This window comes from Cetorhinus maximus, chromosome 5, assembly GCF_964194155.1.
Source record: "Cetorhinus maximus chromosome 5, sCetMax3.hap1.1, whole genome shotgun sequence".
Taxonomy (NCBI): domain Eukaryota; kingdom Metazoa; phylum Chordata; class Chondrichthyes; order Lamniformes; family Cetorhinidae; genus Cetorhinus; species Cetorhinus maximus.
In genome coordinates, this window is record NC_135883.1 from 163,456,003 (window position 1) to 163,481,397 (window position 25,395).

General features: G+C 48.4%; 1 protein-coding gene across 3 annotated transcripts in view; it reads left to right on the top strand.

The window, feature by feature from the left end:
• The first annotated feature begins 319 nt into the window (after positions 1–319).
• coq8aa (coenzyme Q8A, genome duplicate a) overlaps positions 320–25,395 on the top strand; it is a 70,965-nt gene continuing 45,889 nt past the window's right edge. For 2 of the 3 annotated variants that reach the window (XM_078542736.1, XM_078542738.1), the window contains exons 1-4: positions 320–391; positions 14,523–14,724; positions 15,607–15,951; positions 23,429–23,495. In XM_078542736.1, the coding sequence (XP_078398862.1) occupies positions 14,548–14,724; positions 15,607–15,951; positions 23,429–23,495 (589 nt within the window). In that variant the 5' untranslated portion in view covers positions 320–391; positions 14,523–14,547. Of the gene's footprint in view, positions 392–5,232; positions 5,255–14,522; positions 14,725–15,606; positions 15,952–23,428; positions 23,496–25,395 lie in introns of those variants that run through there. The other variant, XM_078542737.1, reaches the window with a different exon arrangement.

The window sequence follows — 25,395 nt, forward strand, 5'->3', positions numbered from 1 at the left end:
TCAGCATTGGAGGCTCGCATTTCGTTTTCATGCGCGCACACACATCGACCAATCAGGAGGCAGGCATCCTGCGATGGACATCGGAAGGAAGCCAATGGGCGTTGCCGGCGCAGGCTAAACCCGCCCTTCTCCTCGTGGCGGAATGGGCACCGAGTGCCGGCCAGGCCCGCAGCGATTGACGGGCCCTGTAACCATTAGGATGCGGGAGCTGATGAGGCGCGGGGGCGTCATGCTCCAATTGGAGCGTGGTTGCCATGCTGGGGGGCGGGGGCGGGGGAACCAATGAGCGGCGGCGGTGGGCGGGAGCGCGCTGGGGTTTGTTGTGGGGGTCAGTGCGGTTGTGGGAGAGAGGCAGAGGCAGCGGGAGCGGGACAGCAGAACCTAGAGCTCGGTAAGTGCGGCGACCAAGAGCGCTCACCCCGGGCCGGCTGGCCGGGCAGGCCCCTCCCTCCCTGTGTTTAGCTGCTGGTTTGGGAGATGGCCTTGCGCTGCTGATGGCCGAATGCTGAGCCTGAGAGACGCTCCATTGATCGGACTAATTCATCCCCAGGAGGATAGACAGAGACCGTGTGGTCAACAGCTCCACACATTCCCCCCTGTGGGAATCTGCACTGTAAGTCAGGCTGTGAAAGGTCCGTCCGCAGGGTTTCTGACCACAGCCGGGTCTGATTTTTAAACTGAGGGGGTGAGTCTGTGGCCCAGGCCAGGTTGGGAAATGCTGATCTACTCCTCAGGGAGCTGATCTCCAGCGTGTGGTAAACAAACCCCCCCCCCCCCCCGGGCAACCAGTTAGTCCAATCTGGGGAGCTGGAGGGAAGGGGAGGGAGGGAGAGAGCTGGAGAGGAGGGGATGGGGGGAGAGAGCTGGAGAGGAGGGGATGGGGGGGAGGGGATGTGGGGGGAGAGAGCGGGAGGGGAGGGGATGGGGGGGAGAGAGCTGGAGGGGAGGGGATGGGGTGGGGAGAGCTGGGGGGGAGAGAGCTGGAGGGGAGGGGATGGGGTGGGGAGAGAGCTGGAGGGGAGGGGATGGGGTGGGGAGAGCTGGGGGGGAGAGAGCTGGAGGGGAGGGGATGGGGTGGGGAGAGAGCTGGAGGGGAGGGGATGGGGTGGGGAGAGAGCTGGAGGGGAGGGGATGGGGTGGGGAGAGAGCTGGAGGGGAGGGGATGGGGTGGGGAGAGAGCTGGAGGGGAGGGGATGGGGTGGGGAGAGAGCTGGAGGGGAGGGGATGGGGTGGGGAGAGAGCTGGAGGGGAGGGGATGGGGGGGAGAGAGCTGGAGGGGAGGGGATGGGGTGGGGAGAGAGCTGGAGGGGAGGGGATGGGGGGGGGAGAGAGCTGGAGGGGAGGGGATGGGGGGGGGGGAGAGAGCTGGAGGGGAGGGGATGGGGGGGAGAGAGCTGGAGGGGAGGGGATGGGGGGGGAGAGAGCTGGAGGGGAGGGGATGGGGGGGGGAGAGAGCTGGAGGGGAGGGGATGGGGGGGGAGAGAGCTGGAGGGGAGGGGATGGGGGGGGAGAGAGCTGGAGGGGAGGGGATGGGGGGGGGAGAGAGCTGGAGGGGAGGGGATGGGGTGGGGAGAGAGCTGGAGGGGAGGGGATGGGGTGGGGAGAGAGCTGGAGGGGAGGGGATGGGGTGGGGAGAGAGCTGGAGGGGAGGGGATGGGGTGGGGAGAGAGCTGGAGGGGAGGGGATGGGGGGGAGAGAGCTGGAGGGGAGGGGATGGGGTGGGGAGAGAGCTGGAGGGGAGGGGATGGGGGGGAGAGAGCTGGAGGGGAGGGGATGGGGTGGGGAGAGAGCTGGAGGGGAGGGGATGGGGGGGGAGAGAGCTGGAGGGGAGGGGATGGGGGGGGGAGAGAGCTGGAGGGGAGGGGATGGGGGGGGAGAGAGCTGGAGGGGAGGGGATGGGGGGGAGAGAGCTGGAGGGGAGGGGATGGGGGGGGGAGAGAGCTGGAGGGGAGGGGATGGGGGGGGGAGAGAGCTGGAGGGGAGGGGATGGGGTGGGGAGAGAGCTGGAGGGGAGGGGATGGGGTGGGGAGAGAGCTGGAGGGGAGGGGATGGGGGGGGAGAGAGCTGGAGGGGAGGGGATGGGGTGGGGAGAGAGCTGGAGGGGAGGGGATGGGGTGGGGAGAGAGCTGGAGGGGAGGGGATGGGAGGGAAGAGAGCTGGAGGGGAGGGGATGGGGGGGGAAGAGAGCTGGAGGGGAGGGGATGGGGGGGGAGAGAGCTGGAGGGGAGGGGATGGGGGGGGGAGAGAGCTGGAGGGGAGGGGATGGGGGGGAGAGAGCTGGAGGGGAGGGGATGGGAGGGGAGAGAGCTGGAGGGGAGGGGATGGGAGGGGAGAGAGCTGGAGGGGAGGGGATGGGAGGGGAGAGAGCTGGAGGGGAGGGGATGGGAGGGAAGAGAGCTGGAGGGGAGGGGATGGGAGGGGAGAGAGCTGGAGGGGAGGGGATGGGAGGGAAGAGAGCTGGAGGGAGGGGATGGGGGGGGAGAGAGCTGGAGGGGAGGGGATGGGAGGGAAGAGAGCTGGAGGGGAGGGGATGGGGGGGAGAGAGCTGGAGGGGAGGGGATGGGAGGGAGAGAGCTGGAGGGGAGGGGATGGGAGGGAGAGAGCTGGAGGGGAGGGGATGGGAGGGGAGAGAGCTGGAGGGGAGGGGATGGGAGGGGAGAGAGCTGGAGGGGAGGGGATGGGGGGGAGAGCTGAGGGAGGAGGGGAGGGGAGGGGATGGGGGGGGAGAGCTGGAGGGGAGGGGATGGGGGGGTGAGCTGGAGGGGAGGGGATGGGGGGGGTGAGCTGGAGGGGCAGCTCAAGGGGTAGCTGGAGTGGCGCAGGGGTGGGAGAGAGCTGGAGTGGAGCGGGGGAAGAGAGCTGGAGTGGGGGTAGCTGGAGTGGTGCGGGGCTGGGGTGGGGAGAGAGCTGGAGTGGAGCTGGGGGGTGTTGGGGGGGGGTAAGAGAGCTGGAGTGGGGGTAGCTGGAGTGGTGTGGGGCTGGGGTGGGGAGAGCTTGAGTGGAGCACGGGGGGGCAGTAGGGGGGAGGGAAGGGAGTAGGGGGTGTCTGAGTGGAGAGGGGTCTTGGGAGGTATCTGGGGAGGGGGCATGCGGGGAAAGTGGAGAATTGGGGGATGAGGAAAGTGGGGTGGGGAAAGGGATGGGGATACTGTAGCTTTTGCTGATTATGTGTATTAGACATAGAGGTCCCCTGGTAACTCGTGGGTGAGGGAGGGACTGAGGTGTATGGTATTGCCATGTAGTCTCTGCTGAGATCTGCTCAGTGCCATGCCCTGGATGGCAATCATCAGTTTTTGCTGCTTCTCTCTCTCTCTTCCCCCACCCCCCGCTAGTGTCAGAGACAGACAAACACGCAGCCTTTCCAAAGATGAGGGCTGAGGGCCAGCAACTTGAGCAGCATCAAGGTGAAGGCGATGACCTCAGCCCTTTAACCATCTCTCTCCCCTGTGACTCCTGTGAGTCTCTATCTCCATGACTTGTGGAGTGTCAGTGACTATTCACAGGGCTGACGATTCCACTCTAAGGCAGTTTTGTGCTAATTTATGCATTTTTTTTTCCCTCTAAATAAGAGCTGGCCAGTAATCTGTTGGATTCTCAAGGAGGTGGAGAGTCCACAAAATCCATGTTGCATTTGCCAGAACCATTTTTACTGTAAAATATAGTGAAGAGGGCACCCTCATTATTTCAAGGTCACTTTTTCGAATGAGATCCATATGTCGGACTGTATAAGTAGCAGCCAGGGAGTGGGGGAGGTGAAAGCATGTGTACAAGTTACTATCCCCTCCTCCCTCCCACAACTGCAGAATTGGATCAGAATCTGGTGAAAGTGAGTGGGCTTATTTCCCCTCAATCTGCCCTTCCTTATAATCGATAGATTTGGTCTCGTTTTAAATCCTGCTCCTTGATTTAAAATGACATTGAATTTACAGCTCAGAAACAGGCCATTTGGCCCAGCTGCTCTGTGCCAGTGTTTATGCTCCGCTTGAGCCTCCTTTGCCTGACTTTGATCACTCCTTAATTCGTGGCTGTGCCTTCTGTTACCGAGTCCCTAAGCTTCGGATTTCTCCTGCCTCCAAACCTCTCTTTACGACACTCCTTAAAACCTACCCCTCTGACCAAGCTTTTGATCATTTGCCCTAATATCTCCTTATGTAGCCCAGTGTCACATTTTAATAATGCTCCTGTGAAGCTTTGGCACATTTCATTAGATTAAGTCCACTATATAAATCTGCATTATCATCGTTGTTGTAACCCAAACAGCATGTCCTTCTATTCCTTTCTCCCTCATCTGTTTATCCAGCTTCCTCTTTATTCACCAACTGCTCCTTGTGTTGGTAGCAAGTTCCTCATTCTAGCTACTCTCTGTGTAAAGTAGTTTCTCTTGTTTTTAGTATCTTGTATTTACAACCTCCAGTATTGGATTCCTCCGCAAGTGAAAACATGTACCTGATCGAACGTCTCGTAGTGTTAAAGACTTCTATCAGGCCACCCCTCACCCATGTCTTTTATGGAGAGAAGAGCCCAGGCTGTTGCTCCTTTGCTGAGAGGTATAACTCCCTCTGATCTGGTTTCCTAATTTTTTTCTCTCTCTCACAATGTTCAACCTTGCACTTTGAGCATTGACCTGGGCCGCCCAGTACAGGGCAGCCTGATTGACGGGATCCCTGTTTGCTTTGTAAATAACAAACCTCGCAGCAATAAAATGTCGTGCCCTCCAGCCCGATCTGGAAATCCCAAACAAAAACAATGTTTTGGGTCACGAGTGGCGAGGCAAAATAAATACTGGGCTAGTCAGAGAGATCCACTGCTTACAGGAGTGTGTTTTGTTGCCTTGTCCTAGGGCTTCACATGCAAAGCTAACATCCCTGACTGAATAGAGGCATGCATTGATGTGCATTTTAATGTGGAAACATGTGCTAGGTCGATTCAGGGACGTCATCAAGAAATGGAGGAGGGGCCAAAGAAGGAGGTGGCCCCAGTGTAGGCCAAAGGGGTGGGTTTTAGCAGAGCCTGCAAGGAGGAGAGGTTTAGGGAAGGATTTCCAGAACGCTGTGTCTTGGGTGCCTGTAGGAATGGTGGCCAGGTATTGGAGTAATGGGGGCGGGGATGCATGAAGCGAGAGCCAGGAGAAAGAAAGAACTTGTATTAAACTTGCAATTTTGAATTGTAAAATTACAAAAGGATACTCATCGATTAACTGAATGGGCAAAACTCTGGCAAATGGATTTCAGTGTTGGCTAATGTGAGATCACAGGTACGTTCTGATACATAGATCATTAAATTGTTGTGAACAGGTACAGAAAATAATAAAAACGGAAGACTAATGCAACGTTGCCCTTGATATCTGGAGGACTGGAATGCGAGGTGGCTGGAAGTCATGCTTCAGCTATGCAAAGCCCTGGTTAGAACCTACCTGGAATACTGTGAGCAGCTCTGGGCACCACATCTATTTAGATTTACAAGAACGATAGCTCAACTCCAAAAGTTAAGCTATGAAGGTAGATTACACAAATTGGGGCTGTATTCCCTGGAATTTAGAAGCTTAAGGGTGATTTGATCAAGGTTTTCAAGATATTAAAGGGAACAGATAGAGTAGATCGAGAGAAAAAGTTTCTGCTGGTTTTGGAGTCTCGTACTAAGGAGATGTAGTTTAGAAATTAGAGCCAGACCTTTTGGGAAGTGAAATGAGGAAACGCACAAAGGGTGGTAGAAATTTGGAACTCTCTTCCACAGAAGGCAATTGATGCTTGATCCGTGGTTAATTCTGAAACTGAGATTGATAGATTTTTGTTAGCCAAAGGTATTAAGGGATATTGGGCAAAGACAGGTCTATGCAGTTAGGTCACAGATCAGCCATGGTCTTGTTGAATGGCAGAACAGGCCCGAGGGGCTGAATAGCCTCAGGTTCCTATTTCACAACCCCAGGATTTCCTGAAATGCTTCACAGCAAATGAAGCCCTTTTGAAGTGTGGGCACTGTTGTAACGTTGGAAAGGCAGCTGCCAATTTTCACACAGCAAGATCCCACAAATGACAGGGTGATAATGACCAGATCATCTGTTTTAGTGATATTGTTTGGAGGGATAAATATTGAATAGGTCAATGGGAGATATTGTAGGGGTGAGACCTTGATGAACATGAAGATCAGAATTTTGAATTTCTGACATGGGATGGTGGAAAGCTAACTAGGAGAGCAGTGAGGACAGGAGGTGATTTAGCATGCTGAAGGTTTCAGTCATGGCTCAGTAGATAGCATTTGGGGCTCTGAGTCACGTTGTAGGTTCAAGTCCCACTCCAGAGACTTGTCCATAAAATCTAGGCTGACACCTCACTGTAGTACTGAGGCGGTGCTGTCTTTCAGATGAGACATTAAACCAAGACCTTTTTCCTCAGGTGAATGGGGGGAGCGGGCAGGGAGCAGGGGGAGCGAGGAGCGGTCAGGGAATGGGGGAGTGGGGAGCAAGGAGCCGGGGGAATGAGGAGCGGCCAGGGAGCGGGGGCAGTGGGGAGCTAGGGTTGGGTGGCGGGGGAGGGATTGGGAAGTGTGGGAATGGTCAGGGAGGGGGAGTGGTCAGGAAGGGTTAGGGTTCAGGGAGGAGACCAGGAGTGGGCAAGGTGCCGGGGGCAGGGAGTGGGTGAGGGAGCAAACCATCACATCACCTAACAAAACAAGGTGGTTTTAAAATCATTACTGTTAATTTCTTTGTAATATAAAATATTCTGTGACATGGGGGCAGTAGGGGGTGAGGTACAGTGAGCTGGGTAAACTGGCTTTGATGTCGTGGCTAGTGATGGTTTATATCAAATGGAACATGCCCACAGCTAATATCAGGTTTCCAGCCTCTCTGGTATTTTATTTCTTGTTAACTGATGGTGAGGACTCACCACCCACTATTTCTAAACAGTTTTTATTCTCTCCAGCCTGCCATGCACCATTTACCACTCTCCAATTCCCAGCACATGACACTAATGCACTGTTCAGGAGTGAGTTAGTATGGCATCGACTAACTGAATCACCTTGTTACCCAGCCTAACATCTGCTCTCAGCCCCTCGGCCATCTGAAGTGATGTCTGCCTCAGCTTCCAACTCCATATTATCTCCGTTTATAAAGACTGCTGACTTCCTCCTCTAACATCACCCATCTCTGGCCCTGCCTCAGCTCATCTGCTGTTGAAACTCTCACCTTCAGACCATTGCTCTCCTGGCTGGCCTCTCCTCCCCATCTTTGAAGGCCCCTTCCTTTCCAAGTCCCGCTCATTCCTCATCCCTCTTCTTAATGACCTACATTGGCTTGGGTGGGTCAAAGATTCAGGAAAGACCGGGATGGTGAAGGGAGTTGAGACTCTCTTCATTCACAAAAAGTCCCATACAATCGGTGTCTCAATAGCCTTGCCTCTCCTAATCAGGCTCCTACTACCCAGCTTCACGTGCTGATCCCTGTTTAGCAATGTGGGATGCAGGTGTGAAGGTGGGTACCTCTAAACCAGATAGCTCTGGGTTGGTAGGGCTCAATTGGCAGTCTGTCCAGGCGAAGGTAACTCTGATTTCAGAAGCCTCAGCTACAGATTTAACTCGTAAAGGTACACGCCCAGCTGAAAGTGAGGAAGATCACAGATAGTGTCAGTAAACTGTACCGCAACATCAAGGATAGATGAGGCTCCTCAGCTCAGCAGCTCTTAGGAGAAGGACAAACCTGAAAACAAACCTGCATCCTTTCAGTTGCTACGCTTGTGGTACACAGTGTAGTATCAGTGGGAGAGGCTCTGCACAAACCCCACTCACTTAAATATACTCAGTGTGCAGGTTTCGCAACCCAGCCCTGTTGTGATGAGGAAGTGACGACAGGGACAGGTAGAGCATGCTACTGGCAGTTAACATTCGTGATGCTGGCTGGTCATCCATTCACCGCAGTTGAAATGTAAAGAACAAGTAATCGTATGAAGCTCGATTCATGGAATGCAAGAACACCTCTAGACAACAAAATGAGAAGAACAGTCCTCATAGCCAGAATGTTGGGCAGATACAACATTGACATGGCTGCTTAAGCAAAACCAGGCTTGCTGCGGAGTCTCAACATGAGGAGGTTGGTGCGGGATACACGTTCTAATGGATTGACAAGTCGGGTTTGGGCTTTGCCGTTTGATCTGAACCAGCATGCAAGCTTGACTCTCTTCCTAAGGGGATCAGCAATCCAATAATGGCTTTTCATTTAAGTCTTACCAGTAACCAGCATGTTACACTCATTAGCAACCATGCTCCAACAATGACACATACGGGAAGGTCAACGAAGCATTCTATGATGACCTCTGCAAGATAATTAAAGGAGTACCCAACCGGTGCAAACTCATTATTCTTGGTGATTTCAATGCCTGAGTGGGCACAGACTGTTAATACATGAAGAGTACTAGGACACCACAGTATTGGCTGAGCAAACTCCAGTGGTCATTCCTTTTTAAGTGCAGCCAGTTTAATGTAGCCATCACACGCAGTCTTCCAACGAGCAGACAAACTGAAAACAACATGGATGCACCCCAGACCCAAACACTGGCACATGTTGGACTATGTTATTGTACGACAGAGAGACCCTTAGGGTGTGTGCTCTACCTGTTCCCTCAGAGGTGCAGAATGCTGCTCTGACCATCGACTTGTCAGGGGCATTGAGCCTTTGAAGATAAAATCTAAGGAAATTTTATGTAACTGTTCTTAAAGACGTGGCCAACAAACTAGCCACAGGAATTGTTGATATTCTGGAGGACAATGTTACCATTGAAGATTCTTGGAAAAAAATTAAAGGATGTTACTCGCAGCACAGCGTCTGACTGGTTAAAAGGAAGCACCAAGACTGGGTCGACAGCAATGACCATGGCGTGGACTTACTTCCAGACAAAGTGCATGATGCTCACAGATCTTGCCTGTCTGACGAGGAGCACCAGATATCATCGCGCAAGAGACATGCTGCAGGCCAAACTAATAGAGATGAAGAACCGGTGATGGGAAAACAAGGCTGGTGAGCTTCAAGCAGCTTCTGATTAAAATGATCTGAAGGCTCGACCTGAAGGTCTGCGATCAGCCTGTGGCCCTGTTATGACACAGCAGTTGGTAAAGGCTGAGTTATTTAAAAATCCCCGAGGGGAAACTTAAACAATTGTCAGAACCTATATTTTCAATTGGCATGTTTGAGATGCATTTCTGAATTCAGAAATGAAACCACCAAGTCTCAAGAGGTTTTTATATAAATTAAATTAAACATTTATTAATTTACAAGGAATTAAACATATACACATGTCTACAGGTTACTACCATAATAACTTTTAAACAAATCCCCAAATTAATCACTCGCAGGTAATTTTCCCCAAGGCAACAATAACACAGACTTAAACAGACACCCTAGGCAAAGCACATTTTATCTTACGGGTTCAAAATGAGGTCCCTTTCAATTTGTTCCTTCACAGACACAGTGGTAGGGCTTACAGCCTTAGATCTCACATGCCTCTGACTTACACACACAAAACTCTGTTCTGTATATACCTACCCTTTGAATGTAAATTCTCATTGTAATACCAGGCCCTTTGAACGTCTCCTCTTCTAACAATGAAACCCCTTCCATAGTACCAATTTTAATAGTGATATAAGCATATTGCTTGGTGTCTCCTAGCTAGGTGCAGGATTTCACCCCCAGTCTTTCAATGATTTATTCAACAAAGTGCAAATACACCCTTACCTTGCTGTTTAACATCTCAAAACCACTATACATCAAAGCACCTAGACTAAGCTGGCTTTAATCCAATTAAGACACACACACACTCACACCCACAGACACAGACCCTACTACAAGTTCAGTAATGTTGAACATGAAATTGCTGATTTCCATTAAAAACCCACCTGATTCACGAATGCCCTTCAGGTGAGGAAATCTGCTGTCCTCTGACCAGTCAGGCCTGTGAGTGACTCCTCGCCCACAGCAATGTGGTTGACCCCTAACTGGCCTCTGGAATGTCCGAGCAAGCTCCTCAAGCTGTGTTTTAAAAAGGCAGCTCAGCACCACCTTCTCAAGGGCAATTTAGGGATGGATAATAAATACTGACCTTGCCAGTAACACTCTCATCCCATGAATGAATAAATAGTACAGATGCCGATCTTTTTTAATTCCTTTTATCACTGACAGCCCACCGAGATTTGGTGTGTCCCAGCATTCTTGGGATGCAGTGTTTCCAGACACTGTTGCACTTGATTATTTGTGAAAGTAGTGTTTCCCCTTTAAGAAATCCTGGTATTGCTTCACCAGCAGCAGCTGTGAGTTTGCTCTCACCATGTCGCTCAGCACAAACAACTCCTTTGAAGGAAGTCAGAGATTCCTGAAGAGTCCAGTTCCTTTTTTCTCTGTAAGGGTAAGTAAGCCTCCTGGTTTGCCTCCAACAAGGAGCCTTGCATCAACTCCTCCTCGGGGGGAAGGGGGGGGGGTGGTGGTGGTGTTACAACCTCTTTATAGCTGATGAAGTTCTCTTGAAATGTTATCACTGTGACATGTTGGAAATGCAACCGGCAAGTTACACACAGCAATTGTTTTTAGTGATGAAATAAAAACAGAAATGCTGAAAATACTCGGGTCTGGCAACATCTGTGGAGAGAGAAACGAGAGTTATTGTTTCGGGTTGGGTAAGAAGCCATGTTAGATGCGAAATGTTAACTCTATTTCTCTCACTACAGGTGCTGCCAGACCTGCTGAGTTTTTCCAGCATCCGCAGAATTTTGCTTTTATCTGTTTTAGTGATGATGGTTGCGGGCTGAATATTTGGCCAGGAAACTGGGGAGAGTCCCTGTACTGAGGTTGCAGTGGGATCTTTTATGCCCATCTGAGGGGGCAAGACATCTCATCTCGCCACCAACAATGCAGCGTTCCCTCAGGAGTGTCAGTCTGGATTATGTGACGGAGCGGGAAGCTTAGGCGGGCATCACACAAGAGTGGGGCTTGAACCCACGACCTTCTGACTCGGAGGCGAGAGTGTTACCCACTGAGCCACAGCTGAGTTCTGGAATGGTCCGCAGGCTTTGGGAAATTGCTGTCTGTGCAAAGCAGCAAAGGGGCTGGTAGGTTGGAATGGCCTGGGTGTGTGACTGTCAGGGCTCGAGTGGTCACGTGGCGGGGTTGAAGGTTGGGGTGGAGGTGTCGGTTAACTGAGGAGATCCCTAGATTTAGGATGTAACTGTTGCTCTGCTGTGACAGCCCTGTCCTCTGAACAGGATCTAATACATCCACTGTTCTAGGGTCTCAGGTAGCAAAATGTTGTTGTCTTGGGGGAAGTAACCCTGGCCCTTTTGCTGATGTCATCCACACTCTGATTATTAATTAAATTGGTTCCGGGGTGTTGCCTGAGCAGTACTTGGAAATTCAGGCAAGGTGAACCAGAGCAATAGGCTTTAATGAGGCTTCTTAGAGGTAAGGAGGGAGGCAGCAGTGTGGGTGAAATTTTGGGGCAGGGGTGTTCAGGATTATGGGGATGAGGGGAGGCTGTTTGAGTGGGAATAGGGATCACGGTGTTCCTGAGGAGAGCCAAGTTTTGGCAGGGCTGGAGGCAAGGTGGGGCTGAAGGATGGAGAGGGAATGAGGATGCGGGTCAGTAGGTTGAGGCTTAGCTATTGGAGGGGAGGAGGGTGAGGATGGATGGCTGGAGGGGGGGGATTACACCTGGTGGAATTGATGTGATCTATCACTGGCTAGTGCTGAATTGGGGCAGGAGGAGTATGCTGATTCCCTATGGGAAGTGGGTTAACATGGGGATGCCCAGTCTTTGAGTATATTCAAGGTTGTGATTGATAGCGTTTTCAATTCAGGATTCAAGGGATGTGGTGATTGGATGGGAAAGTGGAATTGATCAACCATCATTGTCGTTTGGTAGTACAGGACTTGAGTATTGCTGATAAAAGAGACATGTCTAAGCTTTTCGTCTTGCACTCATCAGGACACTCGCAAGAATAACAATATAAGGGGGAAAACAACAATTTATACTGTATGTGAAGAGAATGCTGATTGGTTGGCAAGTGGCATTGCCATGGAGAATGCACCACTGATGGTGACTGACAGTTTATTGCCGAGCATTGTTTCAAATTTAAACAGACAGTTTGACCCTGATTGGTCAAGGCATTGCCCCGAGGAATGAGTCAGCGAATAGCTATCACTTATTTTGTTTAGCTGAAACAGACGCAATGTGTGTACATGTTCTTTCTGTCTGCACAGATCAGGGCCCTGGTCATATCGGCAACCTTGTAAAGAGGGCCCAAGCTATTTGCTCACTGTGCAAGCTTTATACTGAAATAGGGAGCATCAAAGATCCTGCAGGATAATAGCTACCCTGATCAGATCATTTCACACTGTGTATCACGCGAATTCATGAATGGGGCTAAGGCCATCACTTTCGGCCCTGAAAAGTGCCCAGTCTGCCTCAGGTTACCCTGGATGGGCAAGGTATCGCAAACGTTTGAGCAACAGGTGAAGCTAACTGTTTCACGCTGCTACTATGCAGCAGCAACATGTGGTATTTGCCACTAGCGGGATGCTGCTGTCAAGCCAAAAAGACGTTCTGCCTATCACACAAATGAGTAATGTGGTACATGAATTTCAGTGCCAGTGTAGGCCGTATCTCCCAAAGACTGGCGGATCATATCAAACAGGATGTCCCAGCCTCTGTTAGCAACAGGCAAGGTACAGGCCAACCAACCATCCTGTGCTTGCAAAACTCAAAACACAGTGTCCAACATTAGATGTGATTCCGCGATTGAACAACGTTTTCTAATTAATCCTCAGTGTGCTAAGAATCACGCTGACAGCCAATTTAACATTGTCAGTCACGCTCTCAAGTATTGGTAGCTACATATATTAATACCCTGATAAAAGCAAAAAACTGCGGATGCTGGAAATCCAAAACAAAAACAAAAATACTTGGAAAAACTCAGCAGGTTTTGCTGTGGAGAGGAACACAGTTAACGTTTCGAGTCCGAATGACTCTGTTCTGTTCAAGGGTCATTTGGACTCGAAACGTTAACTGTGTTCCTCTCCCCAGATGCTGCCGGACCTGCTGAGTTTTTCCAGGTATTTTTGTTTTTGTTTTATATTAATACCCTGTTCTTTGCAGACAGAAAGAACATGTACACACATTGCACCTGTTTCAGCTAAACAAAATAAGTGACAGCCATTCACTGACTCATTCCTCAGGCAATGCCTTGACCAATCAGGGTCAAGCAGCTTGGTTTAAATTTGAAACAATGCTTGACAATTAACTGTCAGTCACCATCAGTGGTGCATTCTCCATGGCAATTCCACTTGCCAACCCATCAGCATTCTCTTCACATACAGTATAAATTGTTGTTTCCCCCCCTTAGATTGTTATTCTTGTGAGTGTCCTGATAAGTGCAAGACAAAACGCTTAGACATGTCTCTTTTTTTCAGCAACTGTGATTGTATTGAATGGTGGAGCAGGCTTGAAAGGCTGTATGCCTAGTGCTGCTATTTCTTAGAGAAGTGGTTTTTAACCAGATAAAAATGGAACAGTAGGACTGGTACCAAAGTGTTTGGAAGACCGAAGCCACACACTCCAATTGCTCGCTGCCAACTCCATCCCTCTACCTGGTAACAGCCTTAAGGTTGAATGAGATTGTTTGCAAAGACTTCCAACCACACAACTACCCCATAACTAAGACTGCCTATTTCCATCTCAACATCACCTGGTCTGCCCTCTCTCAGCAAATCTGCAGCTGAAACCCTCACCTGTGCCTCCTTTATCCTCTGGACTTTACTATTCCAGCCCACTCCTGGCTGGCCTCCCATCTTCTGTCCTCCGTAAACTTGAGGCCATCCAAAACTCTGCTGCCTGTGTCCTGGCCAAGTCTCCTTCACCCGTCACCCTTGTGCTCACTGACCTACTGGTTAAGCAATGCCTCGATTTTTAAAATTCTCACCCCCTCCATACCTGTGTAATCTCCTCCTGCAATCTTCTGAGATGTACATCCAGCTCTGGTCCCTGTGCATCCCTGATTTTAATCGTACCACCGCTGCTGTCCCGTGCTTTCAGTTGCCGAGGCTCTAAGCTTGCTCCCTACACACTTTATCTCTCTCTACCTGGCTTTCCTTCTTTCAGACACTCCTTAAACCTATCTCTCTGACCAAGCTTTTGCCCTAATAATGCCTTACGTGGCTCTGTGACTTACTATATAATATTCCTGTGAAGTGCCTTGGACATTTTATTATTTTAAAGGTGTTGTATAAATAATAAGCAGTGGTTGTTATCGTTGACCTGAAGAGTGGAACTGATCGATCACATTGCTACTGGATGTGAAAGGTATGCCATATTTACCTACAGAGCAGTGAGTACCATTTCCATTATTGCCAGTGTGTGAAGGGCTTTGTGATCTCTGAGAAGAGTGCGAAGGTTCGATGTAGAAATTCAGCTTTGTCCTAGGGTGCTGTCATTTGCAGTGGTGGGTCCTTGTTTGGTCTGCATGTTGAATTGGGTCTTGTGTTTCTGCAGTGGAAGAATAAAGTGGAGACACATCATGGCGGGAGATGTCGTAATGTTGATGAGGGGCCTAGCCAAGCTGAGCCAGGCCATTGTTGAAACCCAGACCATGCAGATGCGTGTTGCAGCGTCGAGTGGGGAAGCAATGGCAGTGGCCAAGGACTGGCAGGCATCTGCCGAAGATGCTATCGGTGCAGCTGTAGGAAAGGTGCAGGTACAGAACCATGTTTATAAAAAAATATATATTCATTCATTTGGGGGATGTGAGCGTCACTGTCTAAGCCAGCATTTATTGCCCATCCCTAACAGCCCTTGAGAAGGTGGTGGTGGTGAGCTGCCTTCTTGAATTGCTGCAGTCCATGGGGTGTAGGTACACCCACAGTGCTGTGAGAGCTGGAATTCCAGGATTCTGTTCCTTCACTGTTGCTGGGTCAGATATATTTCCAAGTCAGGATGGCGTGTGGCTTGGAGGGGAAGTTGCAGGTGATGGTCCCAATAGGCTATTTGGCCCCTTGAGCCTGCTCGCCATTCAATAAGATCATGACTGACCTGAGCATGGCCTCAACTCCGTTTTGCTGGCTGGCCCCACAACCCTTGACTCTCTTGTAGATCAAAAATTGGTCTAACTCAGCCTTGAATATATTCAACGACTCAGCCTCTACCGTTGCCTGGGGAAGAGAATTCCAAACACTAATGATCCTCCGAGAGAAGAAATTCCCCCTCATCTCCACCTTGAATTGGAGACTCCTTTTTAACCTGTTTCCCCCCTAGTTCTAGGGGAAGCATCCAACATCTAACCCGTCAAATCCCTCAGAATCTCTTTTATGTTTCAATAAGATTGCCTCTTGTTCTTTGAAAGACCAATGAGCATGGGCCCAACCTGCCCAGCCTTTCCTCATTAGACTGATTCCTGGGGTGAAGGGTTGTCTTATGAACCTTCTCTGAACTCCTCCAAAGGCACATTGCCTGCTGCCCCTGTTTTACCACCATTAGTGAAGGGAAGGTTCACCCCGTTGTGTGGGAGATAAGCCGCAGGTTTTCCATGGGCTCTTGCTAGTGAATAAGTACCTGCCATTTATTTATTTTCTGGTTCTAGGATGTTGTGACGCAGCAAGAGAACCTCTCAGAACTAGAGGAGGATTTTGCTTCGAAGTGGAGCCTCAATGGCGAAGCTCCTGAGGGGTCAGCGCAAGACTTCGCTGCAGACACCCGCCAGTACCGGGAGGCTGCGGACCCTGCAGCCTTTGACCCAGCATCTCCCAAGAAAGAGGCCGGGTTCTTCACTGGACGCTCCAGGGACTCGAGCACGCCCTTCTCATCCGGGACCCAGAGGCGGTCCTTCCATCAAGACCACCGCTCTGTCAGCGGGCTTACAGCTGAAGATATTGACAAGGCCCGAGAGGCCAAAGTGACTCCCACAGACAAACCTTACAGACAAATGGTATGTTACCTTCTACCCCGCATTGTCATTGTGGTTGGACTGAGCCACTCCCAACACATCGATAAGCGATTGCAAACATGAAAAATCCACGTGGGCGATAGAAGCTTCCGGCAGCTCCTCTTTGGTGTTCACTCATTTTCAAAAGAAACATTGGGCTCAGGTTACTTGGCCAAGTTTGCGCTGACGTGGAGAGTGTAATTTTAGAGTCAGTTCTTAGTCTGACTGCACAGCTCTGATCAACAAGCAGCTGCAGTTATATAAGTTCTGGTGACTAGCCCACTTCCCTGCTCTTTCCTCAGCCCTGCTGATTTTTCCCTTCAAGTCTTTATCCAATTCCCTTTTGAAAGTTTCAGGCTTTGCAGTCCAGATCTCAACAACTCGTTGCGTAAACAATAAAATCTCAGCTACTCACTGGTTCTGCCAATTACCTTAAAACTGACCCTCCTGCCATTAGCATCAGTTTCTCTTTATTTACTCTATCCAAAACTGTTCATGATTTTGAATTCCTCAATTAAGTCTCCTCTCAATTTCTCTGGTCTCAGGAGAATAGAATCACAGAATTTTAACGGCACAGAAGGAGGTCATTCAGCCCATCGTGTCTGCACTGGCTCTCCAACTGAGCATTATGACCTAGTGCCATTGCCCTGCCTTCTCCCTGTCTCCCTGTACATTGTTCCTATTCAAGTAATTATCTAATGTCCTCTTGAATGCCTTGATGGAACCTGCCTGCACCACACTTCCAAGCAGTGCATTCCTGACCCAACCACTCGTTGCGTGAAAAAGTTTTTTTTCACGTCACATTTGCTTCTTTTACAAATCGCTTAAAACCTGTGCACCCTCGTTCTTGATCCTTTTATGAGTGGGAACAGCTTCTCTCTATCTACTCTGTCCAGCCCCCTCATGATTTTGAACATCTCTATCAAATCTCCTCTTAGCCACTTTCTCTCCCAGGAGAACAGCCCCAACCTCTCCAATCTAACCTCATAGCTGAAGTTTCTCATCCCTGGAACCATTCTTGTAAACCTCTTCTGCACTCTCTCCAATGTGTTCACATCCTTCCTATAAAGTGGCACCCAGGACTCTACACAATATTCCAGCTGAGGTCTGATGAGTGTCTTATATAACTTCAGCATAGCCTCCCTGCTCTTGTATTCAATGCCCTTATTAATAAAACCCAGGATACTATATGCTTTACTAACAGCTCCCTCCACCTGACCTGCCACCTTCAATGATCTATGCGCATATACACACCCAAGTCTTTCTGCTCCTGCACCCACTTCAAAATTTCACCCCTTATTTTATATTGTCTGTCCCATGTTCTTCCTACCAAAATGCATCACCTCACACTTCTCCACATTGAACTTCATCTGCCACCTATCTGCCCACTCCACCAACTTGTCTATGTCCTCTTGAAGCTCTACACCGTTCTCCTCGCAGTTCACAACACTCCCAAGCTTCGTATCATCCGCAAACTTTGAAATTGTCCCCTGCACACCAAGATCTAGATCATTAATATATATCAGGAAAAGCAAGGGTCCCAATCCCGACCCCTGGGGAACTCCACTACAAACCTTCCTCCAGCCTGAAAAATATCCATTGACCATTATTCTCTGCTTCCTATTTTTCAGTCAATTTTGTATCCACGTCCCTTTTATTCCATGAGCAATAACTTTTCTCTCAAGTCTGTTGTGTGGCACTGTATCAAATGCCTTTTGAAAGCCCATGTACACCACAGCAGTATTACCCTCATCGAACTTTTCTGTTACTTTTTCAAAAAACTCCCAAGTTAGTTAAACACGACTTCCCTTTTAGAAATACGTGCTAGCTCTTCCTTAACAACCCATATTTTTCCATGTGACTACTAATTCTATCCTGAATAATTGTTTCTAGAACCTTGACCACCACTGAAGTTAAGTTGCCTGGTCTGTAATTGCTGGGCTTATCCTAACAACCTTTTTTGAACAAGGGCGTAATGTTTGCAATTCTCCAGTCCGCTGGCACCACCCCTGAGTCTAGAGAAGACTGAAAGATTATGGCCAGTGCCCCTGCAATTTCTACTTTCACTTCTTTCAATATCTTTGGATGCATCTCATCCAGTCCCGGTGCCTTGTCAACTTTAAGTACCCGCAGTCTATTCAACACTTCCTCCTTGTCAATTTTGAACCCTTCTAATGACAGAGTTTCCTCGTCTGTCACCATGGCCTGGGTAGCAGCTGCCTCCTCAGTAAAGACGGATGCAAAATATTAATTTAATATCTCAGCCGTGGCCCCTTCACCCATGTGTAAATTCCCTTTTAGGTCCCTAATCGACCCTACTCCTCCTTTTACCACCCTTTTACTATTTATCTGTCTGTAGAAGACTTTGGGATTCCGCTTTATGTTGGCTGCCAGTCTTAACAACCCCAGCTTCTTCAGCCTCTCCACATAACTTAATTCCCTCATCCCTGCTACCATTCCAGCCAATCGCTTCTGCACCCACTCTCGGGCCTCAACATTCTTCCTAAAGTGTGGTGCCCAGAATTGAACACACTACTCCAGTTGAGACCTAACCAGTGTTTTAAAAAGGTTTAGCATAGTTCCTTGTTTTTGTACTCAGTGCCCGAGGGTCCCATATTCTTTTTGTAACAGTTTGCACTGCCACCTTCAAAGATTTAAATACATACAACCCCAGGTGTCTCTGTTCCTGCACCCCTTTAGGATTGTACCATTTAGTTTATTTTGATGAAATCATTACTGTCACTATTTACCAGTAGCAGGATCACATGCAAACAGGGAAAACATGTGTACATGAACACATTAAAATAAATAAACTTATGAATGTGCATACCATACATACGCCATCATAAATTAGGAATAGGGACAGGCTGTTTAGCACCTCATGCCTAACCTGACTCATGATTAGATCATGGTTGATCTGTATCTTCACTCCACCTACCCTCCACAGCACCCTTGGTTCTGTAATCTATCATACCCTAGCCCAACAAAAATCGATCTTGGCTTTGAAATTTTTAATTTGACCTTCAGACTCAACAGCTTTATTTCGGTGGGGAAGAATTCCAGATTCCCACTACCCTTTCCTGACATCACCTGAATGGCCTGGCTCTAGTTTTAAGGTTATGACCCCCTTGTTCTGGAGTTCCCACCTCAGGAAATAGTTTTCCTCTATCTATCCTAACATCTCCTTCAGGCATCACTCGATTAAATCTCCTCAATTCCCTGTACTCGGAATACTGGCTTGGAAGTGCCGCTTGTCCTCATCATCCACATACACACAAGAAAACAGCTAAATAATGCACCCACCCATTCACGTAGTGACACATTTATATTCAGAGTGACATGGTGCCTGTAGCATCACCTGGCTATGAGCACCCTGTTATAGAGCATGGAGGACCCAACCAGTAAACTACAGTCAGAAAGAATTGTATTTATGTAGCAGCTTTCACAACCTCAGGATATCCCAAAGCACTTTTCAGCCAATGAAGTACTTTTGACATGTAGTAATTGTTATAATTTAGTAAGCGCCTCAACCACCTTTAGCAACTTTAGCAAGCTCCCACAATCAGCAAAAGATAATGACCAAATAATTCTTTAAAGTGATTTTTTAAAAAATGCCAGAACAAATATGAGCAGGTGTAGACCACGTGGCCCATCGAGCCTGCTCTGTCTTTCAGTGTTCTCATGACTGATCTTGGACTTCAACTCCACTTTCCTGCCCACTCCCCATATCCCTTAATTCCCTGAGACCAAAAATCCGTCTAACTTAGCCTTAAATATATCCAATGATGGAGCATCGAAATGCTCTGGGGTAGAGAATTCACAACTCCTTGATTGAAGACATTTCTCATCTCAGTCCCAAATGATCAGCCCCTTATCCCTGAAGCTGCATCCCCTTGATCCAGATACCCCAGCTAGGGGAAACAACCTCTTAGTATCTACCCTTTCAAGCCTCTTCATAATCTTGAATATTTCAATGAGATCAGCCCCCATTATTTTTAACTCCAGGGAGTATAGACTCAATTCACTCAGGCTCTCATCATTGGACAGCCCTCTTGCTCCAGGGACCAATCTAGTGAACCTTTACTATATTGCTTCCAATCAAGTATACCCTTCCTTAAATATGGAGACCAAAAATTACACACAGCAGATGAGGCCTTGTCTGAAAGACAGTATCTCTGATAGCACTCCCTCAGTACTGCACCGGAGTGTTAGCCTAGACTTTGTGCTTGAGTCTCTGGAGTGGTACAGGATTCAGAGAGGTTGACTTGGAGCTAATTACTAACTAGACCTCAGCAAACCCCCTAACTAGACCACAGCAAATCCCCCTGCTAAATAATTGGAGCCTGATTCTGGGCATTCAGTGATAGCTGGTTTCCCAGCTTGTATCGCACACCCCAGTAAACTATTGACATTCTATGTTTAGACAGTAGTAACTGGATTCCAAACAATGCTGTCTTATTGGGCTGCCTTTAACAGGGACCCTTTTAAAGAACTTTAAGAATGAAGCTCACCGTCAGTCTTCCTTGCTGTTTCTTTGGGAGCTTGCTGTGTGCCAATTGGCTGTTACATTTCCTACAATACAACCACAGTGTTTTCTAATGAGTACTTTATTGACTAAAGGTGCTTTGGGATATCTAGAGGTTATGAAATGCTATGAGAGGCTATATAAATGCAAGCCTATCTTTCATTAGTGCTGTGACTTTTGTGTATTAAGAATAAGTTATGGTCCAATAACTAAGTAACTTTTTTGTGCTTTGAGAAAAGGTTTGAATCTATGAAAGGTTAATGAGTCTAGTACACTTGTTCTCCAGCCAGCTGGCATTCTTACTTCTCTCTGTCCTGTGGACGTATTTTATCCACTTAAATAGTTTTAACTTTGATCATGCACCATATAAGACTGGTGACCTTTTTTCAGTGGCGGCGAGGGGGTATTAGAGAGAAACAGTTGCCAGCTGTCCTACGCCTTCCCGCCCCTCCCGGATTACTTTCTTTCTCTTTGTTAGTCAGACCCATTTTTGGGCACTGAAAACTGCTGTCTGCAGCCAAATGCTGCCTCTTCCCCTTCACTTCAGTAATATTCAGCCTCTTTGGAGTCCTCCTTTTCACACTCTGGCTGAGTGGGAGTTGGTATGGGATAGGATTATGGGAAGCAGAGCTCTGGATGAGATACAGCAGTGCCCTACCCAGGAGATGTGTGGCACTGGCCGCTGTAATGCACGGCTTCAGTTCAGGCACTGAAGGTGATGCGGATGCGATTAGTGCGCCCAATAAACGTGCATCTATAGAGTGCCTTTCACAATCTAAGGACCTTCCAATAGTTGCTAACTTCTCTCTCATCCAGTTGCAGCTGCAACTGAATAAGTTGTCTTGTATCCACTTCCAGTCCTGTGGCACAGTGGTACTGTCCCCTACCTCTGAGCCAGAAGCTTTGGATTCGAGTCCCACTCCGAGACTTGACAGCCACGGAAGGTGCATTCATAAAATGAAAAACAGGTTGATTATCAACCTGCAAACACTGCCAATACAGGCAGGTGGCAGGTGGTAAGAGTGGGAGAATCTCCAGGTCAGCCAGAAGCTGCAGAAGGCGGTGGGCAAACCACTGCAGTATCTTACCAAGCATAACCATGGACCCACAGATGGAAGTCCAAGGTCCCTAATGCCCTCTCAGGGCATGGTGCCTGAAGAGAGAGTATGTACTTCCGTTAGATGTCACCCGAAGTCTCCGAGTTTTGCCCCCAGCTGTTCTAGTGGAGTCTACAGCCTTTGAACTAAGAGGTGAAGGTCTCTACAGCTGAGACAAGCCGAGACAGAACCATTCATTACTCGTATAGACGTAACCCCAAGTTGCGAGATGTTACTTGTAGAGCTGCTCTTCTTTTGGTGGATTGAATAAGTCAAATTCTATTTGTATTCTTTGGGATTCTGAGTGTTGGATTTGAATTCTGGGTTTCTGCCCGTCTTTCCATGAAAGCTGGAGAGGCTGGGATTGTTTCCCATAGAACAAAGATGGCTAAGGGGAGATTTGATAGAGGTGTTCACAGTCATGTTAGAGTGCGTGAGGAGAATCCATTATCAATGGCAGGTGTGTTGGTAACCAGAGGACACGGATTTAAGATAATTGATAAAAGAATCAATGCAGAGATGAAGTGAATTACTTTACACAGTGAGTTTGTGATCTGGAATGCACTGTTTGACTGCAGGAAAGATGGAAGCAGATTCAATAAGTGACATTCGGGAGGGATATTGCTGAAAAGTGAAACATGTTGCTGAAGCTTTTCATCTTGCACTCATCAGGACAAATGCAAGAATGCCAAATTTCAAACAATCACAGTAATTTATACTACAGGAGAAAAGGGTGCTGATTGGTTGGCAAGTCGACTCTGGCCATAACGTTGCCATGGAGGAAGCAACGGGGAACTATAGCCTCCCCAAGCTCCCGGGTAATTCAAAAAAGGCACAAGGTTTAAGCATGTTCCTTTGTTTGCAGAGAGTGGGACCCTGCGTATGAATGTATGTCACTTCTAGCAAGCATAAATGAACCACGTTACGAGCTCGACCCATTATCTTAAATCGGTTGTTAGTGTAGCTATTAGCACGCCCAGGATTGCTCAGGAGGGAATTCAAAAAATACTTGAAGGGGGGAGATTTTCAGGGCTCTACGGGTGTGGGACTGGTTCAGAGAGCTGGCACCGGCATGATGGGCTGAATGAGTGTGTGAAGCACATGGAATTTCCTCAGCTGCAACCTGAGATGCACCAGAGGCAGGTACAGCAGCAGAAAAGGAGTCATACTGGCTGGTGGATGTCAGCCAAACAGGCCTCTACCCCTGAACAAAATAGCCAAAGCTAATGAATTTTCTCAGTGCATACCTGATAACTTTCTAAAAGGACCTGATCAGCTGCCAAATTTCAACAACAGCAACTTGCATTTATATAGCACCTTAAGTTTAGCAAAAGGTCCCAAGGCATTCAACAAATCTTGGCAACTGGGCAGGGAGGCTGATTCAGGAGAACACCCTAGATGCTGTAAGGGGAATTTGGGAAGGATAGGCCTCAGGGCTGTCTTCATTCAAACCCATCTTGTTGTAGAAAAAACTTGCATTTCTGTAGCACCTTTCACAGCCTCCGGATGTCTCAAACCTTTACAATCAATGACTACACTTATTGAAGTGTAGTCACTGTTGCAGTGGAAAACAGCAGCCAATTTGTGCACAGCAAGATCCCTTAAACAGCAACCAGAGAAGCTGTTTTTGTGAGTTTGATAGAGGGCTAAATATTGGCCAGGACACGGTGGGGTAACTGAGTCGGTCTAGATTCCTAGGTTCCTGGAGTGGGCCCATGACTGCCCTGATTGTTCTACCAACTGAGCCACAGTTGACACACTGGAACATCCTGAGGCTGTGGAAGGGTTTCTCTCTTGCCCTCCCCATTGTCCGCCCGCCCCCCTCCACGACCTAATTGTCTTTGTTTTATTTCCCTAGCTGAGTGAGCGGGCACGTGAACGCAAAGTGCCATCCACTAGAATCGGTCGGTTGGCCAATTTTGGAGGTAAGCTTGGAGTGTTTCCTGACCCTTTTGGCAAGTGTTTATCACTTTGTGTCCTGGTCACTCAGTTAAAGACAATAAATGGTAGCATTCTTGTGCATCAGCCCTGTACATAGAGTTGGGAGGACAAGTGAGTCAATATTATCCCAAGTTAGTGCTGGCTGGCTTTCCTTGAGTCAGTTGAGGGGTCGGCCCAGGGCTTGAGCACATTGTTTAACCACACAGGGAATACTGCGTTGTTGGAGGCTGCTGCTCTTTGGGTGAGACATTAAGCTAAGGCCTCATCTTGCCTGGTCAGGTGGGTGTGAAGGTCCTGTTATCTCTGTTAGGCAAGACCCAGGGTTCCAGCGAGGATGGTGTGGGAGAAATTGAGTTTGAGATGATTGAAGAGCTTAGCAGGAATGGTGCTGAGGTAGGATTGATGTTGATAGGGGCTATTTTGGAACTAGGTACACTTGGTGACAGCTCTAGGTAGGGATTTGGGTGGAGAGACATTAGGTAGAGAGTTTTAGTTATTTCTGGATAGCTGTGCAGTGTTCCCATGTTATTTCAGTGTTGGCAGATCTCCCATGGCATTGCTCATGGTGAGGTTGATGATAGGTTGTTCTGTAGTATCAGGCAGTGCTACATCAGCTGGTCCACACTGTCTGTTCTGGAACTGTGCTTAAGTTAGTCTGTATCTTTGGGGTCACAAAGTCTAATTGTTAATTGTGAGGAGATGCAGCCTGAGGTCAGTCAGAGCTTGCATAGAGTTTGCATCACAGAAATGGACCATTCGCCCAATCAGTCCATGCAGGTGTTTATACTGCACTTGTCCCTCCTTCTCATCCTTTTTTTATCCAGCTTCATCATATGCTTATCTAGTTTCCCCTTAACTGCATCAATATTATTCATCTCATCTCCCCTTGTGGTATCGAATTTTACATTCTCAGCATTCTCTGTGTAAAGAGGCTTCTCCTGAATTCCTTTAGATGATTTCTTGGTGACGATCTTACATTGATGGTGTTGAGTTTAGGTTCTTCCTCACAAGTGGATCCAAACACAACAACATCTTGATCAAGATTTGGCTCCTTTTACTGCAGTAAAACATCCCAGACAGCAAGGCACATTGGGAGATATCAGATCAGATGACCAAAAGCTTGGTCAAAGAGGTAGGTTTTAAGCAGTGTCCTAAAGGAGGAAAGAGAGATATCGGGGGTGAATTCTAATGCTTGTGGTTTAGGCAGATGAAGGCCCAGCCACCAATGCAGGAGCAATAAAAATTGGGGATGTCCAAGAGGCCAGAATTAGATGAGCGCAGATATCTTAGAGGGCACCAGGGCTGGAGGAGATCAGAGATTGGGTAGAGTGAGGCCATGGAAGGAATTTGAAAACAAGGATGAAAATTTTGAAATTGAAGAGTTGCACAATCAGGAGATGGAAGGGTTTAAGAATACGGTTTGCAGTATTCCTGGGATAGTGAGCAGTTTTAGCAGACGAGAGTAGAATCCAATGACTTTATGTGGTCTGCCAGATCTGGCAGTGGATGGCTAAACCAGTTGTCCGCCATTTCCTTCAAGGGAAGACACGGGAGATAGGGTTGGGAAGGGGATGGGGGATGTAAGTGGAGAGTGATACGAGGAAGTGATCATTGATGGCCTTATTCGTGATTGGTACGATGGGACTAGCAAGATCATGTGAGATGGCAAGGTGAAGGGGGTGGCTGTGACTATGGGTTGGGGAGTTGACATGGAGACAAATTTAGGGAGGATAAAGAGACTGTGAACTCGGAAGCAAGAACGTGATGAGTTGAGCTGGAGATTGAAATCACTGAGGATGAGAAGGCGTTCGGTGCAGAGGCTGAGGGAAGAAATCAGTGAAGATATCTTGGTGAGAAAATTTTTATCATACTTGGGAGGCCAAT